This window comes from Diceros bicornis, chromosome 25 (genome assembly GCF_020826845.1).
Source record: "Diceros bicornis minor isolate mBicDic1 chromosome 25, mDicBic1.mat.cur, whole genome shotgun sequence".
NCBI lineage: Eukaryota > Metazoa > Chordata > Mammalia > Perissodactyla > Rhinocerotidae > Diceros > Diceros bicornis.
In genome coordinates this window covers 39,404,297-39,416,367 of record NC_080764.1, presented here as the reverse complement: position 1 = coordinate 39,416,367, position 12,071 = coordinate 39,404,297, and the positions used below count along the sequence as shown (strand labels likewise).

At 33.7% G+C, this 12,071-nt stretch overlaps 1 protein-coding gene across 1 annotated transcript in view; it reads left to right on the top strand.

Annotated features, from left to right (window-relative positions):
* Positions 1 to 6,549, top strand: part of PTPRQ (protein tyrosine phosphatase receptor type Q) — a 201,341-nt gene extending 194,792 nt beyond the window's left edge. Inside the window, exons 44-45 of the mRNA XM_058568724.1 lie at positions 5,010 to 5,133; positions 5,383 to 6,549. Of these exons, the coding sequence (XP_058424707.1) occupies positions 5,010 to 5,133; positions 5,383 to 5,420 (162 nt within the window). The 3' untranslated portion in view covers positions 5,421 to 6,549. The remainder of the gene's footprint in view (positions 1 to 5,009; positions 5,134 to 5,382) is intronic.
* Positions 6,550 to 12,071: the final 5,522 nt, after the last annotated feature.

Sequence of the window (12,071 nt, the reverse complement as noted above, 5' to 3'; positions counted from 1 at the left end):
TTCTATATATTTCACTTGTCCATATTTATCCCTATTGCATATTAGTGCTAATAATGATTATTATAGTATATTATCAACTAACTGGGAATTTTTTGTTTTGTTGTTTTGGTTTGGAGGCAAAAATATTTATAAAATATATAGATTTTTCTTCATTAAAAAATCATACAATAGAATGATAATGAGACTAAAAACTCCCTATTGAGTGTCTAGTGGGTTACAAGTGCTATACTAGATCCTCTACATATATTATCTTATTTAATCCTTTATTTGTAAAGTAGGGCCAATAAAACTAATCAACAGCCTAGGTATTATTGATTCTGTTTCACAAATAGGAAGGTAGATGTTCTGAGTAGTTAAGTGATATTCCAATGTTTTACTATTAATAAGTGTCAGAGCCAAAATGCAAACCCAAGTCTGTCTAACTATAATATACAAGATGTTCCTGTCTGTACCTTTGGATTGGGATTTGTTTGCTATACAAATAGAGATTTTCTCACAGTAAATATAGAGATCTGCTATCACAGTATTTTCCAGGGTATGTCCTAGAAAACACAAGTGGCATCACAGTTGTTGAAGGTATGAGAAAACAGAGCTGGCCCTCATAGCTGAGGTTAAAGTTCGGCGCGCTCTGCTTCAGCGACCTGGGTTCGGTTCTCAGCGCAGAACCACAGCACTTGTCTGTCAGTAGCCATGCTGTGGCGGTGGCTCACATAGAAGAACTAGAAGGACTTACAACTAGAATATACAACTATGTACTGGGGCTTTGGGGAGGAAAAAGATAAAAGAGGAAGATTGGCAACAGATGTTAGCTCAGGGCGAATTTTTCCCAGCAAAAAAAGAAGTATGAGAAAACAGGCTCTTTGCTAACACAAGTTTGAGAAAGAAGGGAAACCAATTTTCTTAGAAATTCTTAGAGCCTCTGTACTCATGTGCATTGACAATTACAAATTCAGAGCCGTTGTGGACAACATTTCCCAAACTTATAAGATTGTGAAATCCTTGAACACTTTTGGACCCCAGAACGTACAATGCCATGTCATGGAACTTGAATGTTCTTAGGAAGATGCTGCTCTAGACCAGAGACATCCAAACATTTTGGAATTCACATCCCTTTTAGGAAAATGTGTGAGCATTCAACGTATGTATTTATCTTTAAAATATACGTTATACAATTATATAATTATAAAACATATGCAAAATAAGAAATTGAAAAACATGAGATAATTTTGAAAATCTTGCTAATTGTGATGGCTTTATATTATCATTAGGTATTTTTAAAAGAAAAAATATATACTTAGCACAAGATAATTCTGTTTTGGTAGTGGCTTTAAATACATATTTTAAATTTTTTTTAATTTTTTAAAAGTAATCTAGCTTTTTGTCGGATCTGATTACATTGTTACTGTTTTTACCTCGTATGTGGCTACAAGAAGGTTATTCTAAGAGTACAAAGAATGTTAGCCCTGCCATTATTTTGTCATTCATTTGGGCTTTCATGATATTTTCAATCCACAGTCTCTTCGTAGGAATTTTTTTAAGGCACATCAGTTCTGTGGTGGTTAGGTGAAACTAGGTAACGTAATCCATATGCATTCCCTTATATGCTGAAAGGGAACGAATGAGTCAAGTCTTCCTCTTCCCTCAGGATACTGCAGAAATGGACTATGACTTGTGACCAGGGTTGGCTTCACGGGTATGCAACCTGTACAGTCTCACAGTTCCTCGCACTCAAAAGGGCCTTGCGCTCAGTCTAATGTTTGCTGTCACTGTCTTAAAAATCTTTAATAGTTTTTGAGGAAGGGAACTCACATTTTCATTTTGCAGTGGGCTTCACAAATTACGTAGCTGGTCCTTATCCAGGGGTCTTATAAGGGCTCCAATATCAATCCAACTATTAACCACTGCTAAAACTCAAATTCTTTCTTATTTTTAGCTAACAATAAGGATAAAGAGAAAGCTTTCCTCCCATGTCCCTGGGTGTACACATGTGCGCTGGTGGTCAATGCTCTTGACATTGATTGAGACTGGTTGGCCCTCTTGGATAAGAGAGAGGGTGAGACTAATCGAGATATTATTTCCTTCTAGAGTCTAGAGTCAATCTTCAAATAATAAATGTTGAAAAAATTTTTGCCATCCTCTACAACTTTGTGGAACTGAACTTTGTAAAGAGTATGTTAAAAAATTCCTGTTAATAATTTCACACATTAGTACTCAATATGTGCTATAAACTTTGCATATTATGTCTGTTTAATCAGCCAGAGCATAATTTTGCAGTAGGGCAGGAGGATGGAAAGAGCATGAATTTTGGAGTCTGAAAATTGAGTTCAGAATCCAGCCTTGCTAGTTGTTGGCTCTGTGACTTTGTGTAATTAACCTCTCTGAGCGAATTCTCTTTTGTAAAATAGCTGTATTATACTTTACACAAGTTTGTTGTCAGTATTAAATAAGAGAAATTATCTAAAGCACCACGCGTACAGTAAATGCCCAGCGTGCAGTAAATGGCTGACAGGACTCTGCTGGATTCTCTCCTTGCTGAAAAGCTGGTGCTCCGAAGCTGTCTTTCACCTGACTTCATTCCCAGGAGCTCTTTACTGTCTTTTCCCTGTGATGAAAAAAAGGAAAATGACCACACCTTGGCTCCAGTCCTTACAATCCAGCATTGCCTTGCACAAGAGTGGTTTCTTCTTTTCTTCTGTTACACTCGGGAGTGATTCCAACACTCATGTCTCAGCACCTATTACAGTAGCCATGGGCAGGGGTGGGGAGCTGGGAACCTCAGCAAAATATCACCAGTGAAAGGCACCAGAGGGGCATGGCCCAGATCCAGGAGAGAGCTTTGAGTTCTTGCACTGTCTCCCAAAAAACAGTTCATAGCAGCCCCAAGAGATTTGCAAGAACTTTCTGAGAGAATACTCTGCAGTGAAATAATATCCTGAGATAACTATTGGTGCCTCAAATAAGGGTTAATCTGCATGAGCCCCTTCCCTGCTCTGGAAATTTACTGAGGTGAACTCCTACGGTGGAAGAGAAAATATAATATATTTTGAGTGCCTAGCTTTTTGGCAGATGCTTTACCTATGTTAAGTCCTTTAAATCTCACCACATAGGTTTTATGATCCCTCAGATGAGGAAACTGACCATCACAAAAGTTTAATTCTTAAAGTAACACGACTATCCAGGGTAGAAACCGAGAGTGGCTCTTCACTGCTCTTGGGCAATAACACTCCGTGGCAGAGGGATCTTGGAAAATGTAGTAGTGCTCCGTGGAGCTCAGCCTGCCCTGCTGGCAGTCTATACTCATCATTCTTTCCAGTGGAGAAGATGAGACTGGGACAGTCAGAAGCTTCACATATCAAATGTGGCTTCAATTTCAAATGTGGTTTTTTAAAAAATACCAGCACTCGTAAATTTAAATGATTGTTGTCTTCAAAGAAGTTATATTGTCAATATATTTCTGCCAATAATGTCATTCATTATGTGACGTATATTTGAAAATACTCTTTTGAAATTACCTTGGGAAGTAATTTACTAGCACTTTCAATAGAGTTTTATTACTTTATAACAGCACTTAATTTCTTACCAAATTGAATTATGTAACCTGATCATCCACCTCACTTACAAAACTAATCCCTAATGACTTTTGGATGTTCTCCAGATGAAATGTGTCCTTAAATGGTGAAGATTGGCTAGCTGTGAGAATTAAATGAGACTAAGTCAACAAACATTTATTACGCAACTACTACGTGCCAGGCACTATTACAGACAAAGGGAATATAGCAGTGAATATGACAGAGTTCTGCCCTTTTAGAACTGACATTCCAGTGATGTTTGTGGAAACTTTTGTAATCCACAAATAAATAGATATTCCTAATAATGACCAACAATTTCTGAAGACAGTTTCAATTGAGGAGTTCCAAAAAAGTTTTGAGGTATAGTAGCAATAGTATGAATACAACCTCTTAAGATGGTCACTTTAGCTGATGTCCTATTTAAATCAATTTGTACGTATATCTTAAATATTTGGTTATATTTTTTAAACATCAGGTATGTTTCCTATGTACAAATGAGGGTGATTTTCTATGACTGTAACCTTAACTGCCTTTGGGAAAGTTCAAACTCAGAAATTCTAACAAGTAATTAAATTATATTGAATAAACGTAAAGGACCCAGATGGTACTAAATTTAGCCCAGACATTCAGATGAAATGTTAGGGCTCCTTGTCCAGCAGCTGGATGTTTGGATATTTGAATGGTCAACTGCCTTGTAGTTACAAATAAAGACCAGATACTTGACACAAAGTAGCCAAATGTCGGGTGATTAACAGAATTGCTAAACGTATTTTATAATTTTATTTATTTATTTATTTTTCCCCCAAAGCCCCAGTAGATAGTTGTATGTCATAGCTGCACATCCTTCTAGTTGCTGTATGTGGGACGCGGCCTCAGCATGGCCGGAGAGGCAGTGCGTCGGTGCGCGCCTGGGATCCGAACCCGGGCTGCCAGCAGCGGAGCGTGTGCACTTAACTGCTAAGCCACGGGGCCGGCCCACTAAACGTATTTTAAATGTGCTGATACTGTATAGATATGCTCACTCGCAGATATTGAAAATAAATTTAGCATCTTCATTCCAACAGCCATCCTAACAAGAAAACTATTTATAAGAAAAATTACTCGGTTAGACCTAACAGGAAAGAGGAAACTCATAAACAAATTTAAATAATCTAATTTGCCACTTTTGTATAATCACAGCAAGAAAGAATATATTAAGCTTGGTGTTTAATAACAAGTATTTAAAAAAAAACCTTGAAACTACAAGAAACCACAGGAATTTAGAAAACCTTGTGATTGAAATGGTAAAAAATCATTCATATACGTGGTGAATTCTGTGCCTCTCACTTAGCTGTTTAACATTCGTTGAATTCAATATTACTTTTCATTGTAACAGTATAGGTCTCCTTATAGGAAAAATCTCCACCCCATTCACTTAACCACTCTTTCTTTGGTGTCTAGGCACAGTATATCTTTTTACACCAGTGCATTCTGGATCTCTTATCAAGTAAAGGAAATAATCAGCCCATCTGTTTTGTTAACTATTCAGCCCTTCAGAAGATGGACTCTTTGGATGCCATGGAAGGTAAACAGAGGCAATATGTATCCAATTCACTGGTTTACCACCTATAGCAAGAGCATTAATTTAATAATAACCATATGTTGAAAATGTTTTAGAAGCTTGGTTAACGCACATACCAATTTTTTCATTTCTCTCTAATCCAAGTTAGGATAATAGCCTTTCCATCTGTACTGTATTTTTGCCATGAAACACTTAAATCTTTTGAACTGTTAACTTCAATTCTCTCTTGTGACATGTTACTTTATGTTTTAGGTGATGTAGAGCTTGAATGGGAAGAAACCACCATGTAAATATTCAGACCAAAGATTACAACTGGAAGATATTTTCAAATCCCAGGGGCCAAAATTATCCCCTCCTTCTTCTGAATTGAAATGTGCAACCTTAAAGAAATCTCTGTGCTCCCCTACTGTGCCTTACTAAATGGATTGACATTTTATAAATAGTTCTAGGCAATAGCTAATTCAGGATAGTTATTTGTTTTATACAGAAATAAATATTATGCACTTAAAATGTTTAAGAAAAGACGCCCCAGAGATTTTTAAAGTCTTTTTTGGATGAGCCAAATATAAAATTATTATTATACTGGCATTAATGTTTCAATGTGAATTTTCCCTATATATTGGTTTTAATCTCAAACAAAGGTTGTAAATGTTGATTCAGTAGTGTTATTTTGGCCTCCAGGGTGTTGACGTTTCTTGTGGGTAACTTCCAGGACTGTCATAATGATCTGCACTGCCATGTATGCCCCTGTGTTTTGAATCCTCTGTTTTATGAGTGCTGAGATGTCATCTCATGATCTTGAACAGCTGAACAGTAACCCCTGACACTGCAAGGATTACTTAGCCTTTATACAACACACAGTAGCTCTTCGGGGACACTTAGGGCTATTTCAATTGCATTGTGATTTTTAGTCTGAGAAAACAAAAAGAAAAATTAAACAGTGCAATTCCTGATATGAAGTTATAAACTACTTTTCTAGGTTGTCCACGTCTGTACATTTTCAGGCACAAGCTGTACTACTATATTGTAAATATAAATCATAGGTAAGTGTATCAGAGTATTTGTCCATTAGATATATATTCAACCTAATATTAACAATTTTGAAGGATTTCTTCAGCAGAAATGTGTAAAAACAGTAATAAAGATGTGTAATGTGTTGCAGGCTTGTAAACTAATGATGTGCTGCTGTGGTGCCAACAGAGACTTCTGAATAGATTACATAAAATGGTCTTTATTTCATTTCCCAAGGTTGACTATTGGGGAGTGCATGTGGTGGAACTGAAAACTGAATTAATCAGGATGTAGCAAATTAGAGGTTTTTTTAAAAAAAAAAATCAATCTCCATTTTGGTAGATAGTGACAATCTACTAAGTAAGTTTTGAACTATATGAAATTATTTTGTCATAGATTTCAATTAAGGGTCACAAAATGAAATAGTATTAATTATTCTATTTCTTCTATAGTAATAATTATATCTTATGCTTATTTCTGCTGGAATATACATATAGAAAATGTGATGGCCAATAAAATTGAATTTTAAGGAATTGAGTTACTTTGTAGCATGATTTCAGAGGTCCTTATAAGTATAAAGTTGATTTTGTATCACATATTGAGATATAATTGATAATTATCTTAATACAATATAATGAAGTATATTATATAAGTACAATATAATAGTGTAATATAAATAGTTAAGATATAATTATTTCCTAAGGTACCCATAGATAGTAAGTAATTCCAAAATCAAATTCATTATCCAAGAAATTAAATCCTCTAGTCTTACAAGCAATCCTGCTTCCTGTCTTTTCATAGCAAGGAAGTGTAAATAAATACAATCCACTACTGCTCCAACCAACAAGTTTACTCTATTGAAAGTTACAGAAAACAATAAGAAATGATGCAAACTCTAAAATATTCAAGTTGGAGTTAGAAATTCTTCAGTTTTCTTCGTGTCAGTCATTGAAAATGTGTGGCAAGCCAGTGCTTATGAATGTGGGTTTTTGTATTCATGTAAGACAAGTAACAGCCTGTGAGAAGTACTGGTGAGGTTACTTTTTAATGTGTTAAATTATAATAAAATAAACAGTTCAATCTACAGGCCATTCTATTTTCTATAATATCTGTATAAAAAAGAGGTGTACAACATAGAGTTTCAGGTTTGACCCATATGTATATGCATATATGCGTGTATAAAACAGAGTTTTAATATAAGGCCTCCTCTAACACAATGCTTATCAGACTTTAATGTGTCTACAAACTACCTGTGGATTGTGTTAACAATGCAGATTCTGCTTCGGTAGACCTAGGGTAGGACCTGAGATTCTTCCTTTCTAGTAAGTACTCAAGTTGTAACATTGCTGCCTCATCTCAGACCGTATATTAAGTAGCAAATCTCTAAAAGACCTTAGGATCAGAATTATTTCTTGTCCATGTGAAATTATTTGAAACATGTTTAAAAAGATTTGGCTTGATTATCAGAAAAAAATTATCACAGAGCACCTGTTAAATGTGTACAGCTCACTAGCTCTATCTCAAAACTGTAACTGAAATTGAATTGAAACTCACATATTAACAAGAGCTAAATTTGTTCTTAATTATATTGTGAAAGGGCTAATTTATAACCAAGTTCTATAGGTGGCTACTAAGTGCAAATTAAAATAATGAGGAACATCTGTAACATTTTTAGATCAGATTTGTCAAAATATGTTGAAGCACATGTACAATAAATGAGCAACATGTGTTTCATCTGAACCAGATGAAACTGGAGCCTCTCAGAATGGTTTGCCAGAGACCAGAGCAGCTGTGGGTATCACCTCTACTTTCATCTTGCTTTGAAACGCGTCATTTTCTTCTTTCAGTTTATAGGTGAAATGTATAATAAGTCTTTTGGAAAAAGCTAATTAAACCTTGCCCTCTTCATAAAGGAGATGGTGATCCACTCTCCACATCTGGTACCAAACAGTAAATTTTTAAAATGGAGTTTAAGTTCAGCAAAGTATTTTGTAAGTCCATGACATTATTGTGATAAGTCCATTTCCATGGGCCAATTTTAGAAAACTCACGGTGAAATTTTTGATGAAGCCTAGAACAGAAAATGAACTGAAATTCTCAACTGAATGATGTTAAAAAGTGAAAATATGGGGGAAAAAGTTTATAAAGCATAATCTTGACAAAACAGTTTTCTTTCTTAAGACAAGTAATATTTCATGGTAAATGACTTCATAAATATGCATAGAGTTTCCACGTAGAATCAGGACTCATATGCCCACCAGCTCATGAAGATGTTTTGAGGAATAGATTAGACCACAGATGTGAAAGTATTTCAAAAAGTACAATGAACTCTACAAAGTTAAGATAATCTTTTCCCCAGGCTGGTCAGTGTGTAATGTTTATCAGTAAGATAATGCTTCTCATTTTAAGATTGTATTGTACTTTGTGATATTAGTATCATTTTTGTATGCTTGTTTCACATGCACAGATTGAAGAGAAAATTATGGCAGTTATATTGACTTCTGCTAAATAGATCATTGATATTTCTTTTTCTCATGAATCATTAAAAATATTCTGAAGGAATTTTGGCCTAAAATGAACAGATAGACATGTACACAAATAACATAAAATGTGATGTGGAAAACAAGTCAAGAAAATTTCCATTTCCAGTGTTTTGGCTGGACATTTTGAATCAGTGTCTGCAGTATAGTCATTTGAAAATAAAACTGCAACTTAATAGAAGGTAATGAAAAGCATTATTCTCCCCTGTTAACAAGATTATGTTTCTAGAGTCACAAACTTAAATTATTTTAATTTTCACTGAAAGTATTCTTGCATTAAAAAGTCATTTTAGTAAATTATAAACCTTTTCAAATACTTTTACATCCATCATCCTGATTAATCTTTACAAAATCCTTTAAGATCTGTAGGGTCCCCTATTACAGATAAATATAATGAAAGCTTAATCACTGTGCCCGAGACCACATTTAGTAAGGGTGGGAGCTGCATATCATAATCAAGTTACTGAAAGTCAATGATAAAGATAAAATTTTTAAAGGCAACAAACAGAGATCTGTTCAGGGGTTCAAAGATAAAAAATATGCTAGCTTCTATTCTGGAACAATGCAAGCCAAGGGACAATGAAATGACATATTCGAAGTGCTGAAAGCACCTCCTAAATTTGACCAAGGCAACTGCAAAAAAGCTAGAGCTAATACTATACTTAATGATGAAATATTAAAGGCCTTCACCCGAAAAGGAAGGAAAAGGCAAAAATGCCCACTTTCACAACTTCTATTCAACATTGTACTGGTGTTCCTAGCAATTACAATAAGACAAGAAAAAGAAATAAAAGGAATGAGGTTGTAAAGGAAGAAACAAAACTCTCTGTATAAGTAGAGAATATAATCATCTATGAAGAAATTCCTGAGAAATGTACAAAAGAAAGGTGCCGGGTATAATAAGTAGCTTTAAAAAGGGTACAGCATATAAAAATCAAGGAACTTTCAAAGGTTACAGGATATAAAATCAAGATACAAAAATCAATTTTGTTTCTACATACTATCAATAAAGAACTGGAAACTGTAATTTAAAATATCATTAACAATAGCATCGATGAACATGAAATGCTTAATAATAAATTTAACAAAATATGTGCAAGATCTATACACTAAAAACAATATTGATGAAAAGAACTAAAGAAGATTCAAATAAATTTTTTAAAATCCATGTCCATGAACTCAAAAACTCAATATTGTTGAGATGTCAATTCTCCTCATATTGTTCTACAGATTCAACAGAATATCAGTCTTAATCCCATAAGGCTTCTTTTTTCTAGAAATTAATAAGCTGGTTTTATAATTTATATAGAAATTATACAAAAGACCTAAAATAGCCAAAAGAATTTTTAAATGGAACACAGTTGAATATTTGCACTATAGATATATAGTATTTCTCATTAAAAGATAAAATAGAGAGTCAAAAAATAAATCCACAGATAGCTGGCCAGTGGGTTTTCAACAAAAATGACAAGGTAATTCAATGGGGAAAGATGGTCTTCCCAATAAATGGTTTTGGAACAACTGGATGTCCATTTGGAAAAACATGAACCTTCATCTCTATCTCACATACATACAAAAATTGATTTGAAATGGAACACAGATCTAAATGTAAAAGCTAAAACTATAAAGCTTATAGAAAAAAAAGTAATAGAAAATCTTCATGACCTTGGGATAGGCAGAGATCTCTTAGAGTACAGAAAAATGAAATACAAAAGAAAAATTGATAAATTATATTTGATCAAAATTATAACCTTCTGCTCTTTAAAAGACACTATTAAGAAAATGAAAAGTCAAGCCACAGGCTGGGAGAATGATAGAAAATATTCACAATACATGTGACAAGATACAAGTCCTGGGAGTTGTATCCAGAATACATGTATATTTACAGAATAATGCACACACACACACACAACCAATACATGAAAAGATGCTCAACACCATTAGTCATCAAGGAAAGGCAAATTAAAATCAGAATGAGATAATCATACCAATAGAATGATTAAAATTAAAATGACTGGAAATATCAAGTCATCTTGGCAAAGACTTTGAGCAGCTGGAACTGAAATTATATGATACAATCACTTTGGAAAACAGTTTGGTAGTTTCCTATAAAGCTGCACATAATACCATATTACCATATTACCCAGCATTACCACACTCAATCATTTATCCAAGAGAAATTAAAATATATTTCCAGGAGATGTTTCCATGAAATATTTAATATATTATTAAAATATATTAATAATGCTCTTAGTGGTTTTATTTATAATAGCCCCAAAATGGAAAGAGGCCAAATACCCATCAACAGGAGTGAATAAATAAATAAATAAATAAATAAATATATTTGGATAATGAAATACAACTTGGCAATAAAATAGAAATGAACTATTGATACACATAAGAACAGGGAAAATCCTCAAAAACATTACGCTGAGTGAAAGAAGACAGACACAAGGGAGTACATACTGTAAAAATCCATTTAGATGAAGCTTTAGAACAGGTTAAAGTAATCTATAGTGATAGATGTCAAATCAGTGATTACCTGGGAAGGGCTATATGTGGGGATTGACTGCAATGGGCAAAAGGGAACTTCCTGTGGGTGATGTAAGTGTTCTATATCTTGAATGGAATGATATTTACACAAGTATATTCATTTGTCAAAATGCTTTAAATTGTATACATACAATGAGTGCATCTTATTTCATGTAAATTATAATCCAATATAGTTGATTAAAAAATAGGATAATGAAAATATAGTTTCAAGATATTTAAAATATACTATTTACATAATGTTTGAAAAATATAACCGGTAGTACATATTTTTATGGATTCGTTCATTATAGTACATATATAAAATCATGGATGAGAATGTGAGTATTGACATCAGAATCGTGGTTTCCTCTGACAGGGGAGGAATGCAGGTAGGGAGATGGATTGCCATGGAATCAGGGGGATCTAGGGTCTCAAACACATCTGTAAATTTTGTTTTAAAACTTGCAGCATATATGGCACCACAGATTTGTTAAAATTAAGTAATGAGTAAAAAAATATTTATTATATTATTCTTTAAAGTTTTCTTTGTGTTTGAAAGATTTCATAATTTAAAAAGCATGTATAAATCTTAAACTTTAAAAATTTATTAAAATGACTTTAATAATTTGTAAAATGTTTATGGATTACTTTCACAAATCTATCAGTGCCCTGCTCTCCTGCTTGAAGGAGTACAAAATGGAGAGAAATATTTACTTACTTTTGTTATTTGCTTACTTCATTCCCAAAGCACTAACAATTGGTGTTTTAAATATAAAAATAAAACTTGACGTGCTGTAAGTGCTTTCCACGGAATTCACCAAGTTCTTATTCACTTAGTATTTATAACCAGGTGAATTG